This window comes from Syngnathoides biaculeatus, chromosome 3, assembly GCF_019802595.1.
Source record: "Syngnathoides biaculeatus isolate LvHL_M chromosome 3, ASM1980259v1, whole genome shotgun sequence".
Classification (NCBI taxonomy): domain Eukaryota; kingdom Metazoa; phylum Chordata; class Actinopteri; order Syngnathiformes; family Syngnathidae; genus Syngnathoides; species Syngnathoides biaculeatus.
The window spans coordinates 26,788,655-26,816,195 of record NC_084642.1 but is presented as its reverse complement, the minus strand read 5'-3'; the positions used below and the strand labels follow the sequence as shown (position 1 = coordinate 26,816,195).

General features: G+C 38.5%; 1 protein-coding gene across 5 annotated transcripts in view; it reads left to right on the top strand.

Annotated features, from left to right (window-relative positions):
- LOC133498362 (protein diaphanous homolog 3-like) overlaps window positions 1-27,541 on the top strand; it is a 160,640-nt gene that overhangs the window by 45,404 nt on the left and 87,695 nt on the right. For all 5 annotated transcript variants that reach the window (XM_061815092.1, XM_061815088.1, XM_061815091.1 and 2 more), the window contains 4 exons: window positions 16,566-16,661; window positions 17,496-17,590; window positions 18,084-18,185; window positions 24,328-24,567. In XM_061815092.1, the coding sequence (XP_061671076.1) occupies window positions 16,566-16,661; window positions 17,496-17,590; window positions 18,084-18,185; window positions 24,328-24,567 (533 nt within the window). The remainder of the gene's footprint in view (window positions 1-16,565; window positions 16,662-17,495; window positions 17,591-18,083; window positions 18,186-24,327; window positions 24,568-27,541) is intronic.

Sequence of the window (27,541 nt, the reverse complement as noted above, 5' to 3'; positions counted from 1 at the left end):
AAGGGGATTCCAGTCTAACCTCATTTGTCAGCCTATCCATTAGCACTGCAAACAAGAAGGGGCTCAGAGCTGATCCCTGATGCAGTCCCACCTCCACCTTAAATTCCTCTGTCACACCTAAGGCACACCTCACCATTGTTCTGCTGCCATCATACGTGTCCTGTACTATTTTAACATACTTCTCTGCCAAACCAGACTTACGCATGCAATACCACAGTACCTCTCTTGGTACTCTGTCATAGGCTTTCTCGAGGTCCACAAAGACACAATGTAGCTCCTTCTGACCTTCTCTGTACTTTTCCACTAGCATCCTCAAGGCAAATAATGCATCTGTGGTACTCTTTCTAGGCATGAAACCATACTATTGCTCGCAGATACTTACTTCTGTCCTAGCCTCCACTACTCTTTCACATAACTTCATTGTGTGGCACATCAACTTTATTCCGCTATAATTCCCGCAGCTCTGAACATTGCCTTTGTTCTTAAAAATGGGAACTAGAACACTTTTCCTCCATTCTTCAGGCATTTTGCGCCCGCTAGTATTCTGTTGAATAAGTTTGTTAACTCACTACAGCCATCTCCATCCTTTTTGCAAAGTCCACCACCATCTGTCCCTCAAAGTTCCTTTTCTGGATGCCGTACTTACCCATCACTTCTTCATTGCCCCTGTTTCCTTTACCAATATGTCCATTACAATCTGCACCAATCACAACTCTCGCTCTCTGGGATGCTCATAACTACTTCATCTAGTTCCTTCCAGAATTTCTCTTTCAACTCTAGGTCACATCCTACCTGTGGGGCATAGCCGCAAACCACATTATACATAACACCCTCAATTTCAAATTTTAGTCTCATCACTCGATCTGATACTCTTTTCACCTCCAAGACATTCTTAGCCAGCTCCTCCTTTAAAATAACCCCTACTCCATTTCTCTTCCCATCTACTCCGTGGTAGAATAATTTAAACCCTGCTCCTAAACCTCTAGCCTTACTATCTTTCCACCTGCTCTCTTGGATGCACAGTATATCAACCTTTCTCCTAATCATCATGTAAACTAACTCCTGAACTTTTCCTGTCATAGTCCCAACATTCAAAGTCCCTACACTCAGTTGTAGGCTCTGCAGGTTACCAGTGCCGGGGCGGGAGTTGTTAACACGGGCCACGACCGATCCGGTATGGGATTCATTAGATAAACGCTCATATTTGTTTGGCACAGTTTTTACGCCGGATGCCCTTCCTGATGCAACTCTCTGCATTTATCCGGGCTTGGGACCGGCCTACATATTGCACTGGTTTGTGCCCCCATAGGGCTGCATTGATTCAAACAAGTCATACCTAGATATTTTACAGACATGAGAGCTCGTTCATGAACTTGCTGGTTCGGAATATAACTTACAATGTCTTCAGCTTCCTCTTCCTGATTCTCCATCACACTCTTCTTGACTGTCAGGTAAAACAGAATGGTGGATCTGTATCCCATTTCTGCCAAAAAGAGTTTTATTGTTTCACATTGGAGTTTCAAGGATACCTCAGATTTTTGTTTATTTTTTACCGTTATAATTATGTATTGAGTCAAACAAAACAAGGTTTCTAGAGGGGGAAGAATACAGAGACAAAGCGGTGGTGTTTATTAGTCCTACACTCTTTCTATCTCTTCTACCTATAGCCTGACTCTTCCCGCTCCATTCCCCTCATTCATACACATGTATTCTGTCTTCGGTGAATCTTCATTTCTCTCCTTTCACGAGCTTGCCTCCACTTTTGCAACTGTTCCTCCACCAGCTCCCTGCTTTCACTGCAGATCACAATGTCGTCTGCGAACATCATGGTCCTTGGGGATTCCAGTCTAACCTCATCTGTCAGCCTATCGATCACCACTGCAAACATGAAAGTGCTCAGCCCTGATCTCTAATGGAGGAATAATATCATTTTATGAAATTGCAAGACATTGGTTTTAGTGAGGTTAGGATGCAATCATAGCCATAATTGTAATTTTACTAATAAGTGGCATATTTTGTTTTTATGTGTAACCTGTCCTATTCACTTGCATGGCCAAAGCAGAATTGTGGATTCTTCTGGCTGTACCCCAGTTCCTCTTGGAGTACTGTCCTTTGGGCTTTCCCTTCAGGGATGGCCAACCAGTCAGAGATGAAGACCCACATTTTGTTTACTGTGTTATGGGAGAGCGCCACATCACACACATCAAAGAGCCGTATCATCCGTCTATTTTCTGAGCTGCTTATCATCACAAGGGTCGCAGGAGTGCTGGAGCCCAATCCCAGCTGTCTTTTGGCAGGAGGCAGGGTACACCCTATATTGTTTGTCAATCCCTACTTGCAGTTTGAGGTTCATCACACATTTTGCTTCTTTTAATAAAAGGTATTGAAGCAGTTTTATGGATATTTACCACATTATTCTTCATCTACCATAACACTGATTCATTCACATAATGGCGCCACAAAAGCGTACCTGCTGCTCTCTTTGAGCATATCCAAAAGTTTTACTTTTTTGCCCATCATCTTTGTCGTCCTCATCATCACTGGACCGTTGTCTTGCAATCCAGTTTCCACAAAGTGAACGCAGCTCCCATTTCGAACAATCCTCTCATTCCATATCTTCGACTTCCGCTTGGGTGCTTCAGGGGAAGGTTTAACAGCAACACAGCACTTTTGACTTTCCTAGATGCTGTACTCTCCAATTACTTCTTCATCAACCCTGTTTGCTTCACCAACATGTAGATTATAATCTGGACCAATCACAACACTGTCTGGGATTCTCAAAACTGGAATGGATTAGGCTATTTACATGTAAAAGGCGCTTCTTACGAAAAATCCACATTTACGAAACCACTTCTGGAACAAATTAATTTAATACGTAGAGATACCACTATAATGTGTATTCGAACTTTTCAGTTTCGTGTATGAAAGTGTTTCTATCGAAATATTTCAGTCGTGTTAGGTTAGATGTGTAAGTGTGCATGAAAGCATTTCACTGATGGTATTGGAAAAAAAAAATCAATAATTCATGAGCATTTCAGTTGTGTATAAGTACTATAAATAATACTGCAAGTGTAAAACCAATTCTGCTTTAGGTCCCAAACTGCTCTCTTAAGTAATAACCGCAAACATGGTAAAATTAGAATGTCTCAGAGGAAAATATTGGTCCATTCTATAGCAGCCTTCTCTGACCCCTGTTCTAAGTCCAAAAAAACATCTGTGCAAGGATCTGAACTTTCATGTGATTGGTTTAAAAGGTTATGTAAAAACTATTAAGCTGAGGATACCATGATTTTTATCCAGGTCAAATTCACAAATCTGTTTCATAGTTATTTTGGACAACAAATACCAATGTATAATTTTCCTTAGTTCTTAAAATATACAGTGCATAGTGAACAGTGAAACATACTTTCATAATAAATCTTCCAAGATACGAGCTGTGGACCGGCCCATATTTTATTTTTCTGTATTTTGTGTCTTCTCTCCCCCCCCCCCCCCCACACACACACACACTTGATATACCAGCACATTTTTGCTCATTTCACAGCAAGTGACAGTTTGACAGTTAAATTTGTCAATATTCTTCAAAAAAGATGCTGCTTATTGCCACTCTCATCTGATGTTTCCTGTCAAACTAAACTTCATAATTACACAAGTTTCCACTGCCTTAATGCTGACATAAACTGCAGAAGCACACTGCTAATTAGCATCAAAATGACAGTGTTACATGTATTGCAGTGTTACCCTTTAACCAACAGATATTTGAACAAAACACAAAAACAAAATGTTCCAATACTATCAGGGATATGTACTTTATCCTCTGAATTTATGAGTATTTCTATTATACTCGGGGCCCCGTAGCTCAGTGCTTAGAGCACTGGTTTGGTAAACCAGGGGTTGTGGGTTCGTATCCCACTGGGGCCTCCACTCCTTGAGAAGGGTTGCGCCAGGAAGGGCAACCGTCATAAAAATTGTGTCAAACATATATGAGCATTCATCTGAGATGACACGCTGTGGCGACCCCGAAAGGGACAAGCCGAAAGAAACTTACTTACTTACTTTTACTGTTATACTCGGAAACTCTGACAGGAGCCGAGTCCAGTACAATCTGTATCTCTACTGCCCCCACTGAATGAGAAAGTTTGACACTCCCCCCCCAAAAAAATGTAAACGTTTTTAATCTAAATGTATTTTTGATTGTGATTACTGCTAAGTTTTATAAAGTACATAAGGCAAGCAAAAAAAACAAAACAAAAAAAATCTAATGCATTTGATGATCCAAAGAGCACAGTGGTTTCTATAACACACCCAACAAACATGATGATGGCCGGAACCCATGGACGCAGCGGCATATGGCTCTCCCTAACGTTTGAAGAGGAAAAAAAAAAGAAAAAAAAACATGCAACTTTGGTTGATAAGACTAAATTGCATGTGGCTCTAAATCTAATCTTTATATTTACTGCAACTGTTCAACACCCAGGCCAAAGTGTAGCATGTTCTTCCCCAGAGTCACCTGCAATAGGCCTCCAGTTACCTTAAGCCTGAAAGAGGAAATAAATATGTCAACCACAAATGAACAAATTATGTTGTTAAATTGATATGCAACTTTACCAATATTATTTTCACTTGTGTAGTTTTGTAGGCAATCATGCATTTATTAAAGAGGCTTTTTCTGCCCCTTTTTACCATCGTAAATGATCTCTACATTTCAATATCACTCCCATCATTATTTCCCATTTCTCAGGCATCACGATTTCAATTTCTACTCAATTTGTGTTTATGTCCTCACATCACGAAAGTAATGGGAATGCTCGTTAAAAAGTAATTTGTTTTCACAACAGTTTCTTGTGATTTTTCATTCAGGCGTGTTTTGTGTGTTAGGTTGAAAAGTATCGGTGGCTACAAGCAGACTTGGCAATTGACTTTTGAGATTACTGTAATTTAGAATTCTCTCGTTCCACCGATAGACTCGGAAAGTGTTTAGGTGCTTTGTACAGCTCAGGTGGAGCTTGCCACATTTAATAGAAACAAACATATCTCACAGTAGACTGTCTGACATTACTTGTTATAGCACTCACATAGTTATGTATACAAGTGACCTTTAGAGGGCACTGGTCATCTGAGAATAGAGATGATGGTAAAACTGACACGTTTGGACCAGTTAAAAGCTGTGTATATAGTTGAATGCTTGAGATTGACGTTCATGCAGCACTGATTCTAGGAATTTAGAATTCAAGGCAGTCTTAGTAAAGAGAGAGCAAAGACAAGCTTGATGAAGACTGTTAATTTACTGCTGCCAATATTAAAAATTCCCATTATGATGAACTATTTCGTGTTAACCACTGAGAGATGTGGCCATGCATTGTCAATATCTCTTGCAGCACACCACATCAGTCCATTACTCTGATCAGCATTTTCTGCCTTCCACACACATACAGTATCCTGTCCTGTCAGTATTAGTCAAGGTGGTTCAGTGTGCATTAATACTGTATTACAGAAATGGTTGTTGATTTGCAGCCAGGATAATACGACTTTACCATATCAGAACGAAGTAGTGCTTCAAATAGAGCAGTTGGTTTGACTATTTAACAGATGTCAGAATAGTGGGGTTATTCACTTGTTACAATTTTTATCCTGTGCATCAGATGTCTGGTGGATTTTACTTCAAGCAGAGATGTGAGCCCATGCAAATGATATATATTCTGAAGTTATTTGAAACATAGCTACAATACTAAAAGTAAAAGCAAGTTTATCAATACAGGACATTTCATAAACAAGGTAACTCGATGTGCTTTAGCTGAGTAAAAAGATTTAAAAACAAAAAATCTTTATTAAAATTTAAAACAAAAAAGTACATGGTGACGCAGCTGTAGAGCATCGGCCTCACAGTTCTGAGAAATCCCGGCCCCACCTGTGTGAATTTTACATGTTCTCACCGTACATGCATGGGTTTTCTCTGGGCACTCCAGTTTCCTCCCACATCCCAAAAACATGCATTAATTCGAGACTCTAAATTGCCCGAGGTGTGACTGTGAATGCGACTGTTGTTTGTCTCCATGTGCCCTGCGATTGGCTGGCAACTAGTTCAGGGTGTACCCTGCCTCCTGCCCAATGACGGTGGGATAGGCTCCAGCACCCCCATGACCCTTGTGAGGATAAATGGCCTGATAAAAGTATAATTAAAACAGCATTGGGTTCAAGAAATATCTTTTAAAAGTTTAAATGCTTTAAAAATCGTGCAAAGTTTTTCACCTGAACTTTAAAACATTCAAACTTGGGTCTGATGTCACTTCTGTTGGCAACTTATTCCATTTGCATATAGCATAATAGCTAAATTCACTATTTGACCTGAGTCAGTTGATCTCAGAGCCCTACTGGCTTTGTATTCCATTAGAATTTCATTCATGTCTTCAGGACCTAAACCATTTATTGAATTATAGACCATTAGCAGGACTTTAAAATCTACTCTAAAGTTAACTGGAAGCCAGTGGAAAGACTTTCGAATTGGAGTAATATGCACTAACCTCTTTGTTCTGGTCAGAACCCAAGCTGGAGCATTTTGAATGAGCTGCGGCTGTTTAATTCTCATTTTGGGGAGTCCAATCCAAAGACCATTAGAATAGTCAAATCTATTTGGGATAAAACCACAGATGAGCTTCTCCTGGTCTGCTTGACCAATTCTTTACTCTGGATATGTTCTTTAGATAGTGGAAGGCAGTTTTAATAATTGATTTCATATGACTTTTGAAGGTCTGTTTGGAACCTATCAAACCACCAAGGTTTCAGACTTGGTCTTTGGTTTTTAAAGAGAATGACTCCAGTTATCTTTAAAGTAGTACGAGTAACCGGTGCACAAAATGGATGAATGGATGGTCTCCAGATATTTACTAATAGCTGTCCTCTTTTCTTTATTGCCAAAACCATTAGTTCAGTTTTGTTGTGGTTTAATTGCCTCCAAAAAATGTGGCTCATCCAGTTATCTGTTTTAGCGTGACACAACACCTCAATTGAACTGTAGTCGTCTGGAGACTGTGCTCGATATAACTCTCATCTGGATTGCTATGATCGTCAAAATGAAAGTTCTGAAGAATTTGATCCAAGGGCAGCATATACTCGCTGAACAAGATCGGGGTCCAAGAATTGACCTTTGAAGCACCCCATAGTCAAATCTTAATCGCTATTATAAAGGGTCTCTTGAAGATGTTATTTATGTTGCTGCATTAGAATGCATTATTTAGGCGTATTTACAAGATAAGTGATGAGTCATCTTGAAGATGTAATCCCGTATGTCCTTCACTACCAGCATTGAACAAATGTTTGATTAAATGTTTGGCCAAATCAGAAAAAATGCTGCCTGATCAGAATAAACTTTGCTAAAGTATGATCATTTGTGAGTGTACAGCCTAGGCAGGTGAATAATTGTGTGTGTGTTGTGATCATTGTGTATATTTGTGTGTTTTGTCTGTTTTTTAATGGTTGGCGGGAAGGTTTGAGGTGTTCCTTGGAAGTCTCTGAGGCCAGCCTGTCATGTACAGCATCAGTCGTGTTCTTTTTTTCACAGCAGTTTTATTTCAACCACTATTCCCTTTAGTGCTTTCACAGTGCGATTTACTGACACAGCCTTGTGGGAAGCTACTTTTGGGGTTAAATGTCCATTTTCAGTTTTGCCATTTGTCAAAGCTTTGTCATGTACCCTTCGAAGTGTAGCCAACTTAGTAAGAATATGACATGACTATAACCTTTTAAGCTTTTTTTTTCCCATTTAAATTATCATGCTGGTGAAATGACTATTTTATAAGTATTGGAATGCAAAGCAAAGCAAATTTATTTGGATAGCGCATTTCATACACGTGGTACATGATTAAAGGCATTTGAAAACAAAGAAATAAAACATTTAAAATGGCACAATAACAATGACAAACAAAATATTAAAAAAGAGACAATTAAAACTGCATACAGTGGAAGTAATATGATCAAAAAGTGGATATATTCTAAAAAGCATGAGAAAAAGAAGAGTTTTCAACCTGGATTTAAAAACATTCACACTTGGGGCTGACCTCACCTCTGTTGGCAACTTAATCCGTTTGTGTGCAGCATAATAGCTAAATACTGCTTCGCCATGTTTGCTTTGGACTCTGCGGTCCACTATTTGACCTGAGTCAATCGATCTCAGAGCTCTACTGGGTTTGTATTCCGTAAGCCTTTTTTTCCATGTATTCAGGACCTCAATCATTTAGTGATTCATAGACCAGTAGTAGAACTTTAAAATCTATTCGAATGCTGACTAGAACCCAGTGCAAGGACTTTAGGAATGGAGTTGTACGCTCTGACCACTTTGTTTTGGTCAGAACGTGAGCTGCAGTATTCTGAATGACCTGCAGCTGTTTAATACTTTTTTTTTTTTTCTGGGGAGTCCAGTCAGAAGTCTTCTTGAGATAAAAGCATGGATGAGCTTTTCCTGGTCTGGTTGACATAGACTTGTTGGGGTCTCAGGACTGAGTTTTGCAAATTATTTATCCTTTGACACTTGACCAAAATTTGGACAACTAATTTCCCACCCTGTCCTTGAGGTCCCATCTTTTTCTTCCTACTATTGAAAATGATTTCATGCAGACTGTTTACTGTTCTTTGTAACATATTCATTTGATTTAAAGAAAAAAAAGTTACAGTGCTGCTTTTAGTGATTAATTACAGATTAACCAGTAGTGGTTTGACTCTGAGTCTTTAGAATGATGTTACTAATGTTACACTATTTGGTGCTCATGAAGAAACAATATTTTAAGACTTACAGAGCCTGGTGGAAATATTGTGCTGTCTGGCATTGTAGTGGTAGAAACAGATGTTATGTATTGTTTTTCATAACAAATTGTCGAGCTTACAATGCAGGGTTATAATACTTTTGGATTTTCTATTATAGTGAGGGTCAATTGATGGCACTGTAGTTTTGTATTTTGTTTTGACTTTTCTTTCAAATGTAGTTAGTTGTATAATTGGGTTTTAGAGCACATTTGTTATTTTTTGAAGTTATTTTTTGGTAACTCTTCTTTTTAGTTCAGCTTGTATTGATTTCAGTATTAGTTTTATTTTTGTTAAGTATTTGTCAAGTGGGACATAAGAATCACAAGTATTTTGCAGTTAAAAACTCAAATATAAAAAAAGAGTGCTAACTTACTAATATCCACAACTCAAACAGTTGAGTCTTTATGCTGGCCCAGAGGCTAAAGCAAACCAAATAAAATATATTTATAGAGCACATTTCATACACAAGGTAGCTCTGTGCACTTTACATGGTTAAAGTGATTTTATAAACAAAGGGAAAAAATCCAAATAAACATTTTTTTAAAAAGAGGGATTTCAATCTAAACTACGTGTAGTGCAAGATATATTTAAATGTGAAAATGGTCTAAAAAGCATGAAAAAAGTAGATTTTTACCTGGACTTAGAAACATTTCAACTTGAAGCTGACATCACTTCTGTTGGCAACCTATTCCATCTGTGTGAAGCATCATGGCTGCCGTCAATGCTGCTTCACGATGTTTGCTTTGGACTCTGTGCTCCACGATTTGACCTGAGTCTGTTGATCTCAGAGGGTCTATAGCTGGCTGATCTATTTTTTTTTTAAAAAAAAACAATACACCATATAAAATGCCCTGATTGACAAGGAATTAAAATTTTCTTTACCATAATTCTTTGGTCATATAAGCACAAGTACAAACAGTACTCAAGTACTGTGTGGCGCCCCACCCCCTCCCCCCTCCTTCTCAGTGCATAGTAACCATAATAGAGATACTGTAGGTATATACAAATAAATTTCACCTCTTGTCTGTGCTGATTGTAGCTTGTATTGGTGTTTGAATAAAACACACCTTTATATAAGAAAACTGTCAAAGTTGAATGCTTTTGTTCACTTCCGGGTTAGTCTGAGGTACATTAACTTAAAAAAAGAAAAACCCAAGAGAGAGAAATTTATAGTCTCATGAGGAGCAATACCTCACCTTTTATATATCTTTTATCAGTCTCATAATAGAAAGATTCCTGCCTTCGGAGGGTTAATTATTAAAATCAAAACGCACACAAAACACATCAGAATAGAATTTTTGGGAATATTTCATGAAATCTACAAGGGTTGATGAGGAAACACAATCCATACAAAGAAAATGTGAATAATGGTGAAAAAGAAAATTAGGTGTCTGAAAAGTGCCAATTTCCACAAACTTATTAGGGAGTATTGTATATTCAGAGTAACGTTTGTGCTGGACCCACAACTGTCGATCAGTTGGTTGGTGGGGATGGCCTTTCTCCAGAAATCGCAGGAGGAAAACAAAACAGGTTTAGGTGAAGAGGAAAAAGGATTCAGAAAAATCAAACAAAAGAGGAGGAAGAAGTAAAATTGTTGCCCCCACGGGGTGCGCACGTAACTTCTGGAGCCTTTTGGAGGACCCAGCTCTTGCTTCCTGCTGCATGTGTGACCAGTACAGGATGCTGGTAGTTGCTTGCTGAGGCTCTGCTTACCTATCATAACAATCACCAAAAATGAACATTCAATGTGTACAGAATGTAAAGAATAATAAAAAAAATTATGTTCATTTACTTTTGGTGTTGAGAGAAGGGAAGGGTGAGTAACATTAGAATCAGTTTTATTGGCCGAGTGGAAAACATGCAAAAGGCATCTTGGGGGACAGAAGAGGAGGCACATATACATCTCGTGGCCTGGCAGTTTATTCTCCTCCGCTGTTATAAATGTACGACAAGGCATCGTCTTCGAAAACAGGCCAGTCTTGTCGCAATTGAAAATAATTGAAAAAACAAAAACAGCTTTTTTGTTAAATCTTTAATTATAAAACCTTATAAATATAATATATACAGTATTATAAATTTATAATATAAATATAAATTATAAAACATTTATTGTTTTATATCACTGTATGGTTACATTCATCACTCAGAGACTCTTCTGCTGGAGAGCTGGTGATGTAGCAAATTTGTTTTGGAGATGCAGAGTTGTTTTTTTTTTTGTGTGTGTATGTGCTTACCAGAATGTTTAAAATATGTCAGCAGTGCAGTATTTATACTTTGCATACTTGAGCCAAAAATTACAACTGTCTAGTTAATTACATTTTATACAAGTTACAATTTTAATGCAGTCCGTAATTAACATTCTTCACTCTGAGAATCTTGTCCTGGATGCGCTGGTGGTGTACATATGAGTTTTTTACCTTTGAAATGAAGAGTTGGTTTTCTTGTGTGTATGTGGCTACCAAAATGTTGAAAATATCTAATGTACGTATTCACACTTTACATATTTGAGACAAACATTTTCAACAGTACAAGTTTCTAATTAAATCTTCATTTATTAAAACTTTGATGCACATTTACATTTTTATTGCAGTACGTACGGAATTGACAATCCTCACTCGGAGACTGTTCGACTAGAGGTCCTGACGGTGTAACTGAGGTTTTTATCTTTAAGGGAAAAAAATGGTGTTGTCACTCACATTTGAAAATGTATAGGTGTGGTCAGTCATGCTCGCAGATATAGTTATAGGTGAGGTCCACCAATCATGCCCGCAGATAAAGTTGCGGGTGTGATTAGGGATGTAATCTCTAAACCTTAAAATAATTTACTGGATTAATATAACATAACTAAATTAAAAATAAAATAAATAATAACTAAAATATAAAACCAAAATTTAAAACTCAGAAATGTTAATTTTCAATTTCAACTGATATTAGTAGAACATGACATAAAATGGTATTTAAAATTTTTCATCAATAAAAATTTTTGATCTGACAAACTTTATCTGAATAAAAGTTAAATGCACTGGCCTGTCAAGGATTAAACACAAACGGTCTATACCCACAATGTTTTGAAAATGCTGAAAGTTTAGTTCAACATAATCAGTGTTTGTGGCAACAAGCTACCAATACATTGTAACAAACATTCCTGTTGGCAATCGTGATGTGTTGTTATAATCTAGCGTAATTTACGGCGGTATCTATTGTCAATCCATTAATGAAATCTATATCTTCCTAAAGAATGTAGAGGGGAAAAGTTGTCAACTTCAAGATAATGCGGTACCACGGAGAAAATGCATTGAGATATATGGACAGACTAGTCTAACGTTAGAATTTATATAAAGTCAAAGTAAATCACAATCCCGTTATTATAGTTAGTGAAACATTACCTGTATTATATCCCAGAAATGTTTTCAGTGATTCCATATTAAAAGGAAAATTTGTTCAACCTTGGCTTGTGGCTTTGTTCAGTTTAAAATTTTGACCCACTGTAAATTTGAGTTTGACACCCCTGTTCTACATCAACTACGTCTTTCCAGTTGCAGCAATCTTGTGATCAGCTGCCTGCTGATACTTCACCACCGATGATTTTCAGCGCGTCAGAATTTTTTTTTTCTTCCACTGTCAGTACACCATTGGCAGAAAAAAATTGAGTCCCTCAATTTGAGGCACTTGAATTTAGAAAACCATTCCTGCCGAATCTATTACCTCTGCCCTGCACGGGGAGTAGATTTTCCTGGCAGCAGACAAAGTTGTGTTGGGTGTCTTTCCCGCGTAATGGGCATCCGTCAAAGTTGGCTGCTGACGAGCTGCCTTTATACCACTACCATCCTTTGGTTTTCGGAAGATAATTCCAAAGGATTATAAATTTTCCGTAGCATGAATTGATAGCAAGAAAGCGGAACCTGGATGTAGTTGTCTCCAATGGAAACAATTATTCACACAACTTCCAGTATAGCTTCCGACAAAACTTTTGTCACGCTAAAGCCAGGAATCAAATAGGAATTCTTCTAATATACATAAAAGTCTATAACAGTACAGAATCGTATGCTAGGATAAACAGCCAATTTACACGTTTGCCAATTTTTTTTTCACCATTTTGAAACTTTACTCGCCAGACTCAGTATGTGTTCGCATATGGCAAGGGCCCTGTAACTTCCGAACATGCTCTGTATGGTTAACTTGCATTTCCTGTTTCCGGGTGCATACTGATTGTTTAGGAGCAGGCTTTTTTAGTTAACATTTATGAAATAAACATGGAAATTAATAAATGTCAAGAATACACAAAAATAGTTGCCGTCTTTCCATATCCATTTTTCTACTCGTAACAAATTTTACGTGTGTGATTTTTCATGCTCGACTGTGCAGATTTGCGAATGCAATGGCACAGGGGCGTGAACGCGCTCGTCAAATGTGAGTGATTGGTGTTGTCTTTGTATTTCCGTCTGCTTCAAAATTCCCCTGCACAAGGACGTAACCCAAAATACGTTTTGCACAGACTCGTGTCCTCTTGTCATTCACTCTAACAACCGTCCATGGCCACTCACTTGAGGTTGAAGCAGCACGCGACACAGACTGGGTGGATTCCTTGGTAATATGTTGTTGTGGTGTTCTCCCTTTTAGATGTTGTCCCATATCTTTGGGCTGTGCTCCTGGAAAAGTCCAAGGGGAACTGCTGGATGCTCCATTACAGTTTCCACAGTCAGCGTCTGTCTTCTTTGTTACACTAACTTGCAGTCTGTTCGGACACTTTTGCTCATCATTTTGGGACATCGGTAGAGTGGTTTAATTCCCTGACTCTCCATTTATGTCCACATATACTTCTAGACGGTGGTTTTTCGTTTTGAAGACCGACACACTCTGTAGCAGTCCATGACAGTCCTCAGCGGGGTAGAGAGGCATCTTGTTGCTGGTCTTGTTGCCAATAGCAGGCCTACTTTAAATTAATATTCAATCATATCACAACCTAAAGAATAAACATTGACTTTCAAATTAAAAAAATCTATCAAAATATTAGGTTTTTAACAATACCCAACTGGATTGATTTCATTGACTACACATTTTTATTTCAAGAATTGTATTTATCCTTTTTAACTGTCAGACTGCAACAAAAACAATGCTCGAATGAACAATGCTTTTTATGCTCTCTTCTGTGTACTTTACCTCCTCTAAATTGTTGAAAGATTGTGAAGATAGTACATCAACTGAGGAGCCACGTAAGTCCAGTCTGTCTATGACAGTGTATTTCTGTATATAGAGCTCGTGCACCTACATCATAAAATCACGTGACTATTGTTTACGGCGCCATATTGCTGGTCTAACAAAGTCTTGTTCAAGGCTGAGTCTGGTGGAGAAGACACGAAAATGTCTTATAGCACGACGGCGAGAGTCTTGTCCCATACCGTGAGACAATTAGAAGCTGAAAATAAATGAAGGTACGTGGAAAAATTAGATAAACTCTGCATAGAGGACCCCTATTTAATGCCGAAGTCAATGTTTTCCCCGATAAGAAATTGGATTGTTAATTGGCTTCCACTTGTCTTGGACAACTGGATATACACATGTATCTGGTGAGTAAATTGTCGAGATTTACACAGAAAAGTTTGAAAGCGTATAAAAGTCTGGACGCATACAAATACTTCATTGCTGGATCTGTTCTCAATCAGGAATAATTCCGACATAGTGACGGGTTGACTGCTTGTGAACGCAGAAGCCACACGTTAACCTTTGCCGGAATCCATCGATCTTTTCAGCTAGTCTTCAATTCAAATACCAATATTTAAATAAGTAACCCCTGGTTTTACACAAACTCGCATTCATTAACTATGATTGAAAAAAAGAAGAAAAAAAAAAGAGGACAGAGTCATCTCCACGAATGTACACGGGAGCAATTGTAGCCACACTTAACCTTCGTAAACCTTTGCGACAGTTTTTTTTTCATAGATATTGTTCTCAAATGAGTCAACATGGCATTATAAATTATTTTTGGGTAATTTGAGATTAAGAAAAATTCCTACCTGAAATGAAATGATCGCTACACAGGCGTGTATTTGGTTGGGCAGCATCATTCATGTTTAATTGCCGAAATCCATCGATATTTTCTGGTCTTTTTAGCTGGTATTCTATAGAATGACCTCTTTGAATATCTGTCTGGTCTGTTGTGACAACCAACAGCACAACAAGTCTCTGGTATTGTAAATATTCCCCTCCGGTTCAATGTCTCCCACAATGTCGAGCAGCCTCTGTTTGAACGGCAATATGGTGCCGTAAAAATGGTGACGTCACGTGCACGAGCTCGATAGGTGTGTATCTATAGTTTGTTTTTCATACCACCACTATCTTCAATAGTGTCATGTCACATCTTAATCATTACATGAAGCAGCTTTGTAAAAGCGCCTGGTTGAAAAGTAGACAGTCTTCCTTACCCCTCCCTGTGTTTGCTATAGCTAGATTACTGTTTGTGCAAACTGTCTAAAGAACTAGTACCAGTGATGTAAAATATATTCTCACGGTACCTGCTACTGAAGACTTTTTTTTTTTTTTATATCGCAAAACATTTTATTTTTAAAGGCACATCCACTTTGCAAAAATTTTTTTAAAGGCATATATTTGGGTGGAACATTATAAAGCTTGGCAAGATTGCAAAATCTTGTTGTGCCTCGTCCTTCCTTTCAAACAAGTCACATTGTCATTGTCAAAAATCGCAATTGTTATTGACCTTTGGTGAGGGACTGACGACAGCGGAATCGGCTAAAAAACCATGAACCTAAAATAGAAGCTAAAGCTTTATTTCAATTTTACCTTGATTGAAACAATTTGTTGTTAAATCTTTTAGATGCTTCAATCAATTGAGCACTATTCAACAATGTGGGGAAAAAAAGAATATTTAATAGTCTTAATAAAAGTCTGTGGCTGTCAGTAAATGTACGGGGATCAGTCATGTGACATCTTGAGCTTTATGAAGCTCCACTCAAGACTCCCACATGCTGGTTGTGACAACGTCTGTACCAAACTCCACTATCCTCTTTTAGTGAATTTTCTGGTTGAGAAGGGACTAAACATCACACACTTTCATTAAATATTTTAAGGAAGTCTGTGAAGTGTCAGTAATAAACATTTTATTGGCAATATAATGAAGAAACACCAATGCCTCCTGTGTGAAGCCTTCATGACTCGTAGCTCCACTTTCTCTGCATTTGAACAAGAAATTTGAAAATTCACCTATTTTAGTGATGAAATCAATAAATGCAAAGCACGGCCCATAGAACTAAAAGTGAACAATTTAACGCAATGTATATATATATTTTGTTACTATTTACACCCAGTGAAAGTCCACCAGGAGGCAGTGAGGCTCTGCCTCACTTGCCTACCCTGACTGCAAGTCACTAAATTGTTACAATACTTTGGGATAATGATTTGCAATCTTTCTTCTTTGCTTTTGTAGCATGCCGTCATGACAACTTTGTCATTTTGTGGGAAATATGCATTTCCCGAAAATAAATATTTTTTGCATTTTGAAGAACATTTGACATTTTTGTCAATCTGGAAGTATTGGAAAATAATTTTCCTTCTTGGAATCTCATACTTGAGGGTAATTAGTACATTGTGTACATTTAATTTGCCTGAACATGGGAATAAAGATAAAATTATGATGAACCTTGATCACTCAGCAGTTTGCACGTCAGTAAGAAAAAAAATGTAGGTGTGTAGTTATTCAGTGTATGCATTACTAACAATGTCTGGTTGTATTTGTTTTCATTTGTTCACATCAGCAAAAAGAGAAGAGGACGATCTGGATGACAAAAAATCAATTAAGAAGCGAATTAAAGAGCTGAAGGTTCTTGATCCCAAGATTGCGCAGAATCTATGTAAGTATTTTTGCTCTACCCATTGTATATTATGCTATGTATCAGCTTCATTTAGTTGTACATGTCTATATACTTTATGTATGAACTAGGGTAGGGAATCAATTAAACTGTCATCAATGGTTGCTGCAGTAGTGCAACATGCACAAGTAATGCTGTTATCTCACCATGACTGTTGATTCCTTTATATGCACATTTTGTGCTGCATTTACAGTAAATTTACCTTCTATTGTATGACTGTGAGAAGGAATGCCAGACGATCGCTAAATCCGGGTGTGAAACCCTTGTTGCATCATTTACTAAAAGACTCTTGGCTGTGTTCTTCTACAATATACTGAGCAAAGGGTCTGAATATTTACACCTGTGTCATATTTGAATTTTTCCCTTTTAATAAATCTGCAAAAAATTGAAAAAATATTTTTGTTTCTGTCAATGTGGCGTGCTCTTTCTACTTTGTAAAACATGATTCAATTGATTTAAATGGGTTTTGCAAATGGCTGCTATATTAAAAAAATGGAAAAAATTTAAGAATGAATACTTTCTGTACCCACTGTAATATTGGTCTATTGTGATCATTTGCAGTGTTGTTTTCTACTCTTTCATAAACCGTTCAATTGAAGATGTGATTATACCACTACAGCTACATGCATTTTTTTGTTGTTTTACATTGTCATTCCTTTTTCTAAACTCCTTGGTTTCTATCAATATGTTTATTTTCTAGACATTTTTTCGAGACATTATTTTCCGAAAAAAAATGTCCTTTGGAAGTGTACAGAAGGACACAATTCATTTTTCCACATTTTGTCCTTTGTGTTTTCTTTCTTTGTTTTTCTGCAGCCATTTTCCTTGGTTCTTTCCGCATGCCTTATAAAGAAATTCGGCAAATGATATTAGAGGTTGATGAAGAGCAGCTGACCGAACCAATGATACAGGTGGGGTCAATTTTGGATAATTTAGTTTGACAGAGAATTGTATGAGTTGTTTTCAATAGATGGTAGCTATGCTTTGGTGGATTTTTTTTTTTTGAAGACATCTCAGACGGAGTGTTATGTTATTATAGTTCTTATTCAGTGTTGGCCAAAAAACTGCTTAAGCTGGCTGTGAACTTTTAATGAAATTGCATGAAATTCCATTTTCAGTCTGGTGCATTTTTTTTTACATTTTTTCTGAAACAGGAGGCAGGTTATGCTTTCTGGCAGAATGTAGTGACATCATATTTTTTTTTATTTTTTTACTTTGCTCCACCCCAAAAAATATTCTTTCGTTAGGATATATTTACAAAAAGTGAACAACACCTTCAGTTTGCTAAGCATGAAATAAAAAATTTATATCATAGCTGTATGTGTGGAATATTTTGTCTTGCTGCTCTTTGTTCTTATCTGTTACAATCACTCATTTATTTTTATTTCCCTCTTTTCAATTTAGAACCTTGTGAAACACTTACCTGAGCAGGAGCAGCTGAATGCATTGGCTAAGTATAAGAATGACTATCCAAATTTGTCAGAGCCGGAGCAGTTTGGAGTTATTGTAAGTGTCTAGTCAATCACACACAAATAAGCTCCAAAATATTTTCTTTTATTTAACAACCAAAACTGATCATATTTAAACATTAGTGACTGATGGTCTGTTTGGTCTAGAATGATCTACTGTAGTACAAGGGTGTTCAATTAATTTTTGTCGAGGGCCACATTGTAGTTACGGTTTGTCTTAGAGGGCCGTTAACTGTGAAACCATAAAAATATTTCATCATATTTGCAACAATTTTCAAACTAGTTTTGGAATCACAAATCAAGGGTCATGGGATTTTCACCTATTGTTCATTTGGTAATTTGTTAATGTTATAATTTGTGGTACATTATATGACAATTTGAAATATTGGTACAGATTCTCACGAGAATCGTAAAAGTTGACACACTAGATTTGCCTTTGCGTGCCACATAAAATCATGTGGCAGGCCAAATATGGCCCGCGGGCTTGAGTTTGACACTTGTGATAGAGTAAAACCATGTTGTTTTTTCTTTACATTTTTAAGGGTCTATTTCAAAGATAGATAAATAGATATATGTCTGTGCGAATGTGTACGAAAATGTGTAAGTAAGTGGAGGTTTGATATTGGGGACATACAAACACACACTATTTACTTTTCAATAACCGGCATTCCTCGGAGAGTCTAAATTGCCCATAGGTGTGATTGAGCACGAATATTTTCTGTTTCTATGTGCCCTGCGACTGGCTGGCACCAGGTCCAGGGTATCCTGTCTGAAATAGCTGGGATAGGCTCCAGCACTTCAGGAACCCTTGTTAGGATAAGCGGCTCAGAAAATGGATGGATGGGTATTATTTCAGATAAGTATTGTAAAACCTTCAGAGAGAGAATCCTTAACCTCCCTGTCAGCTTTATGACTGTGCATGTTGGGCTGTCCGACAAAGCATTCCGCACTTAACACGATACCACAACTGTAATATTTATGGGTAACTTAAAGTAACAACAAAAAATATTACTAAGAAATGTTAGGAATCCACAAGTAACTGCAGTAACAGATGATTAAGGTATTTCATCTTCCTTTCCTGAAGTGGCAGAAATGCTCCTCAGCATTCACTGTTGGCACATATCTATGATTCACTCCGAGTGGTCGAAGTGCTCACAGCTGAAGCAGAGTCAAAACAGAACTGCCAAAGTCACCTCAATGTATCCCTGGACCCACCACCTGGTGGAACCAATGTGCATTACAGCACAACCTGGTGAGATGATTTTGCATTTCAGACTAGGTCAGGTGAATGTAGTTATGATTTTGGAATTATTCAGACAATTCTATACCAATCTTTGTCTGGCCAGATTGAAATGGTCAACGGCCTGGATATGGTCCGTGGACTGTAGTTTACTGACCCCAGGTCAATGTAAAGATGCATCCATTCATCCATTATCTACTGCTTTTCCGGGTCTGGTCGCGGGGGAAGTAGCTTCAGCGTGGATACCCAGACTTCCCTTTCCCCAGCTACTTCTTCCAGCTCTTCTGAAGGGATCCGGGGGTGTTCCCAAGCCACCCAAGAGACATAGTCTCTCCAGCGTGTCCTGGGTCATCCTCGGAGTCTCTTTCCGGTTGAACATGCCCGGAACAACTCACCATGAAGTTGCCAGAGGGGGCGCTCTCAAGCACTCCCTCTAAGGACTACAAAAAGGGTGGGTACTCTGCACTGCTGTTTAGTGCATAAGCACAAACAACCATCAGGACCCGTCCCCCTACCTGCAGGCAGAGGGAAACCCCAACGTACAGGCCCTGAGCCGGGCCGGGGGGGCAATAAGTATACCCACACCTGCTCGGCGTCTCTCCCCGTGGGCAACTCCAGAGTGGAACCGAGTCCAACCCCTCTCAAGAGGAGTGGTGTCAGAGCCCAAGTGGTGCATAGAGAGGCAAGTCTGACTATATCTAGTCAGAACTTCTCAACCTCATGCACCAACTCGGGCTCCTTCCCTGCCAAAGAGGTAAAATTCCATCTCCCTAGAGCTAGTTTCTGTAGCCGGGGGTCGGATCGCCAAGGTCGTTGTCTTTGGCCAACGCCCAGCTCACATTGCACCCGACACCTATTGTGCCTCTCACAGGTGGTGAGCCCATGAGAAGGGCTGTGCCCGGCCACCAGGCGCTCGCCTTCAAGCCCACCTCCAGGCGTGGCCCCAGAGAGGGGCCCCGGTGACTTGCGTCCGGGCAACGGAAACCAAGCTCCAATTTTTGTAGTCATCATAGGGGGTTTTGGAGTCGTACTTTGTCTGGGTGACCCTCCCAGGGGCATGAAGCCCCAGACAACTTAGCTCCTAGGATAATCGGGACAGACAAACCCCTCCACCATGATAAGGTGACAGCTCGAGGAGGGGGAAAAGATACAATTTAAATGTATGTATGATGTAAAGATACAGTATTTTAAAAATTAGGACAATTTGAGTCATTGACATACAGCATACAACAAAAGAGAGCCCGTTCTTCCATTTGTCCACGCATTTCTTCTATTCTAGAAAATGTTTCTTAATTGTTAGTCCAAACATACACAAAAAATATCTTACAATGTCGAAAAAGATCAGAATTTTAAATAAACATTTTGGTATTATCATACGTGCATGAAAATTAAACCGATCAGCTCATTTAGGACAATAATCCACTTTTTAAGGTTGCACATCTCAAATGAAACAAATAAAAATTGACACATTCCCCATTTACACACAAACCCTTGAAGATTGATTTTTGGAAATAAAAGGCCAAAATGCAAAGTAAATTGCTGTCTTGAGAATGTGAGGGCTTTTTCCCCTCTTCAAAACATCCATCCATCCATTATCCGAGCCACTTAGTCGCACAAGGGTTCTGAGAGTGCTGTAGCCCAGTCGTGCCCAACCACCGTCCGTGGATCAATTGGTACTGGGCCGCCAAAGTTATAATTAATTAGTTCTGTTGTATTAATTATCCACGTCTGAGAAATCTTTTATTTTGAAAAATGATCAGATTCTCTGGGTTACATCTCGGTCACTTGAGCGCCAAATTTACCCCCACAAGCTAGGAAAAATTTCTATTCGATGGGTTAAAGGCCCAGTGAAGAGATCGAAGAAGAGCTTACAACTTCCAAGAAAAAGAAAGTTATTAACCACATCAAAACACGCCCTTAACTCCCGCCTTTTTGCGGAGCTTTGTAAAGAGATGGATGCGGATGCTTCTTTTTTACACGGAAATAAGATGGTTATCCAGAGGGGAATCACTCACAAGAGTGTTTAAATTACGAGAGGCACTGCAAAGATTTCTCAGAAAAGTCGCAGCCACTGGCAGCACATTTTAGTGACAAAATAAAACTGGTTTACAAGAGCAAGATATTCAGCCTCCTCAATGGAAAATGATCATGATCTTCAAGTTGATAGATAAAGTAGGTGGATTTAAAGCCAAACTGAATTTGTGGGGGTGGCACTTGAACAGAGGCATATTTGAAATATTTCAGAAGCGGGGATTTTGTGTAAGACTGAGCCTTTATTCCTCCAGCTGGTGCACGGTCACCTGTTTTTGCTATTAAGAGTTTGAGCGCTACTTCCCAACCAAAAATGACCCACGAACTGCCAAGGGGTGGATCCACGACACATTTATCAACAAACCAGGTAAATCCAGCATGTCTGTGCAACAAGAAAATCAACTGCTGGAACTCGACTGTGGCTTTAAAAGTATTTTCGAGACAACAACTCGGCCAGTGTTGTGGATTAATATCATGGCTCAATAGGAGATTGCCACCAAAGCACTGAAAACCTTGTTGCCATTTTCAACATATCTGTGAACCGGGGTACCCAACCCAGTTCGCGGTAAAAAATTGTCAAGCGTTTACCGGTCTGCAATGATAATAAGATTGGGGACCACTGCTGTAGCCTATCCCCGCTATTTTCAGGCAGGAGATGGGATATACCCTGGATGGTTGTCAGAAAAGTTGCTTCTCCTCATAAAGCCCTGCTTTCACCCGATTTACTTTTTTGTCTGTTGAAAATTGCCAAGTTGTTTTACAAAACATACGCAAATGAAGTTTTAACTTCTTGCTTTTTCTGTAATGAGTACATAGATGCTCTTTCAAATGAATATCCTCATTCAAAGCTGTAAAAAGCTCTGTAAGCCTGTAAGTGTAAAGGCAGGACACCTGGACTATGTCCCTAATTAATGCTCCTTTAAAAAGAAAGCACTTCTGTCAAATTCGTCTGGATCAGTTTCTTAAAGAGCCTTGTCAAGCCAGACTTGCTGGAACTTTTACATGAGGATTCTATCACTTGCGTGTCAAGATTCCTGAAAGCAACAGTTATTGTTCCCATGCACCTGTTTTTCAACAACCCAACAGTGTTGATTTTTTTTTTTTTTTTTTAATATTCAATTGTTACCATTTTCATTTACCAGTCAAATTAGATTTTGAATTGAAATTTTCAAACATGTATTTTTATTATTTTAGTTCACAAATGTTTTTAAAACCAGTGATGGAGATACTTCAATGTGATTGACACGTGTCCATGTTATTCGATCAAAGCATATACAAACTATCCTGTATATCTGTTTGATGATACAAATGTATATAGTTATTATAATAATTATCCTTGTTGGATTTGATCACCAGACTTGGCTTTAGCTTTGTAATATCCATGTTTACTACGAGTACGCATAACCCCGTGATTTGTAGACAGCTCATGCCCGGCAGTGTTTTGGATTAGCCCTTCAGATGGGATTTAAATTGTTGTTGACACTGCGCACAGACCCAATTTTTGTGGTTGTTGTTGCCAAAATATTTATTCCCAAATCTATTCTGCTTTTAGGGTTTATGAATTTAGTTTAAATACTAGGTTGTATATTCCTTCACTTTTTTGTATCTTTTGACATATGAAAGAGAAGTTATTTTGCAGATACACACATACTGTACATATGTATTCACTGGCTGGAATAATCATTTGACTTTGCTGTAGCTATAATTGCACTCTGATAGAGAACATCAAACAGAACATCCAGCTGTTATTTTAACACAAATGAAAGCTGAACCCTTCCCTCCAACCAAACACAAATTCAAAATATCTTGTGTTAAGATCTCTGCACCATCGCACTTTTTTATATCTTACTGTGTGAGAGAGGTAATCCAAAGCAACCTATTGTATAGTATATTCCGTGTGCTGACCTTGTGTTGATACTAACTTCATAATTAACTTCTTAACAATCCTGGGCCCCAAATTGAATTAGTGCCAGCATTTGTCATGCCTAGCTAGCAGCACTTTCGAGCATGACTCATGGGTTAGTCCAGGCGCCTTAACCCTCAAGTTCCAACGGAAAGCCCAATACTCCAAACCCCAATAGTTAACATGCAATAATGTTGTACACATCAAACAGTTTGATCTTTTATTGCAATGCTTCGGGAAAGACAATATTTTTGTCATCTTATTCTCTGCCAGTATACACAAATCATTAGATCTGCCAACACTTGAACAAAACGTAAAACATGGAGAATGCAAATCACAATCAGTTATTTTCAGAGACTCACCTTGTGACTCATTGATACTCATTCCAAAACAAATTGAAATCGATAACTGAAGCCTTCTGAACTGAAATGGTAAATGATAAAATGGTACTCAGAGTGCAAATGCTGTCTCCCATTTAGAAAGACCTGTTATTATAATAGCTTCAACCACGATAGAGAAGATCGATATAAACTCAGAGTTTGTGTGTCCATTTTCAAAAACTTCCTATAGCTAAAATGTTCCCACACGTTTCAGCACATTCGGGCACTTTTTCCCCCCATTCTGGCAAGTTCCTGCACGTTTTGCAATAAGTCTCGACTTTTAGTACATGTTTCGGCATGTTTTTACATGTCCTTGGTTGCATTTAATAGTAAGAATTGCCTGTCATGACCTTGGAGTCGTGCAGGGGCATGTCAGAACGCGCAGGGCCGTGCAAGAACATTCAGGGGCGTGCAGGAGGGTGGTTCCTTAGAAACGGCACATAAACTTTATGCTTTAAGTATATCGATGGTAATTGCACGTATGATTCTGAATTGGAAATAGTTTTTGTGAATACACCAAGAGTGGGTGTGGGTTATTTTAGGGAGATTCATATTATTAACCACATTTTTCTTACCCCCCCCTTCTATCTATTTTATCCTCTTCCATTTTTCTGTTATTTCCTAGATGAGCAGCGTAAAGCGGCTTCGCCCACGACTCAACCATATCCTCTTCCGACTGCAGTTTGAGGAGCAGTTAAACAATCTGCGTCCAGATATTCTGGCTGTAAATGCAGCTTGTGATGAAGTCAGGTCGAGTCACTCCTTTGGCCGCTTACTGGAGCTTGTGTTGTTGCTGGGCAATTACCTGAACGCAGGTTCCCGAAATGCCCAGTCATTCGGCTTTGAACTCAGTTCTCTCTGCAAGGTGAGAGTTTAGTACAACAATATGCCACTTTTCTGATTCACCCACATTAAGTTGCACTGTCTTTTTCATTCATCGTAATTAAGCAAATTATCATATTTGAGAAAAGTGAAACACAAGGTCTGTGGTAACCGTAGATATGAATTATCTTTAAAGATCTAATCCAGAGGCCCTGTATTTTATTTGTCTGTCATACAAATGTAGCTAAAATTTCATGAAAAAATATTTTAAAATTCTCAACACAACAGAAATGAAATAAATTGGCATCAAAGTCAGTCTCAAAATTTTGTTAAAAATGTCACTTAGATCCGAGAAGTTCCATAAGTCCCTGGAATGTGACGTCGCATCCAGACAAAATTAGCTAGAGAGTATAAAAGCAAGCAAAGATGGTGAGGAAGATTGTTGTATACAGTTGTTCTGAATCAAACGCTGACTGAGTCGGCTTACATGAATGGCCAAAAGATGAACAGATAGGCAGGTTATGGACCAGGTTTGTGAAGACAGAGCTGGCGGATTGGACTTACAAATCAAAGTCAACAGTAATATGTTCCAAGCATTTCACAGGGGACTGATTTGAAAACCTGCTACAGCTTTCACTTGGGTTCGGTAGCAAGTACGTACGTGTTCAATTGTTTAGTACTGACAAGTATGTACCTTGTTTTAAATGTAAGTACAATACCAAAACCGATATATATGTCAACTAATATCCATGTGATGTTTAGGAGGTGATGAAATTTGGACACTGTATAAAGTTAGTGTACTGTTGATGCTGAGGTCTTCTTGAAATTCGACTACGGCAGTGGCTCTCAAGTGTTCGGTACATTATTTAAAATACGGGCTAAATGCATGCAAATAACTTGAAGAATGGGCTATAAACACAGAACGATACCGAAGGTTTTGGTTTTTGTTTTATGGCTACTCAGTCTCTAGTACAACAACAAATGACACACTGTTGTGTGCAAGCAGCATCAGACATTTAAATGTGTTTGAATTAGATTATTTTGTCAACAAGGTGTACGTAGATTTCTTTAGGCACCTACCAATCTGTGTTTTGGGTGTGAAGTTCCATGTCAACTTCGTCAGGACTCTCCAAATCCTGTCCTTGTGTTGTTCTTGAAATTCGACTACGGCAGTGGCTCTCAAGTGTTCGGTACATTATTTAAAATACGGGCTAAATGCATGCAAATAACTTGAAGAATGGGCTATAAACACAGAACGATACCGAAGGTTTTGGTTTTTGTTTTATGGCTACTCAGTCTCTAGTACAACAACAAATGACTCACTGTTGTGTGCAAGCAGCATCAGACATTTAAATGTGTTTGAATTAGATTATTTTGTCAACAAGGTGTACGTAGATTTCTTTAGGCACCTACCAATCTGTGTTTTGGGTGTGAAGTTCCATGTCAACTTCGTCAGGACTCGCCAAATCCTGTCCTTTTGTTGCATTTGTCAACTCAGGTTCAAACATACATGGTTTGGTTACACCCGCATGGGATATTTTTTGAACATGGGAAGAATTAGAAAATTCCTCCTCTACAGTTCCTATCTCTTCCACACAGCATTCCATAAAAACTTCATCACTGCTGTCTATCTCCTCTACATCCCACTCGCAGCGTGTATGATTATCTGTATAGGAAGCCATTTTCTTTACTGGGGTTGTCTGGATGTCATGTCACACAGCAGCAGCTTCTACAGAGCCATGGTTCAAAACAGCCATCCGAGGCATTTGGATTACAAAAAAATGTGCACTTTGACGCTAATTTATTTCTTAACTGTTGCGTTGAGATTTTTTCAAATTGTTTTTTTTTAAATGACAATTTTGCTACATTTGTGTGATACATAAATAAAACATAGGTCCTCTGGATTAGATTTTTAATGGCTGCATCCTATACAATAGTATTGCTAGACTGTGTATAATGTAACCATACTGTATGTGCACATCTGTAATTGCATTGTTTCAGCAAAGGGTTCCATATTCAGAATCATCTTAATTGGCCAAGTATGTTAACAACACACAAGGATTTTATCTGCACTTTTGAGCCGGCCTAGTACTTCGAGTACAACAACACACAGTCAATTGACAGAGAATGCTTTTGTGACACAAGGACATTGCAGTAACTGTCGGAGAGCAATAATAGTTGCTAGTAATCTGGCGGTGATGGAACGCTTTTTTATTTATTTAAATTTTTTTTGACAGTTGTGTAGAGGATGCTATCTTCTAGCATTTAGAGCAGTCAGAATGCCTAACAGAGTACTGTATTTTCTACACTATAAGGCGCACCTAAATGCCTTTAATTTTCTCAAAAGCCCATGGTGCGCCTCATCCGGTGCGCCTGAAATATGAGTCAATATTGAGCCTTTCGTGCAGCTCCATCTAATGGATGCATAACGTAACCCCAGCCTCTACTAAAGCATCAATTCTATACGCCTTATAATGTGGTGCGTCTAATGGTGCGGAGAATATGGTAAGTAACTATATGGTAAGTCCAGTGCAATGACCGCTGTAAACTGTAAACAGAAGGGAAACAGGAAATGTCCCGCCATGTCTTCTATCCCCAGCTGAGGATATTGGGTGGAATGGTTGTGTTGAAAATGGATTTAATCATTTGGAGGATTTACCAGGATTTACCAGCTCTTTGGTCTGAGTGGGATGACTGCGATCATCTGGCTCAAATCCAAAATGTTCCCACAACGCAGTGGCGTTAGGCTTTGGAACTAATTCCATATATGATGCTCAACCTTCTGTAACTATTAATCTACCTGCTCTACTCTAATTTTGAGACTTGGCTACTCTGAATCCTCTCCAACTGGTATTTTTTCATTACTTTTTATTTTTCACCTGTCCGATCCTAAGTTTAAACTCTTATTGATGTTAAAATATACTTTGACTCCAAAGTAGATTGAATTCCTATAAAAAGGCTCAAAAAAATTGTTTCAAGGAAAAATATGCATGAACTCTGGCTAGTACAGAGTTAAT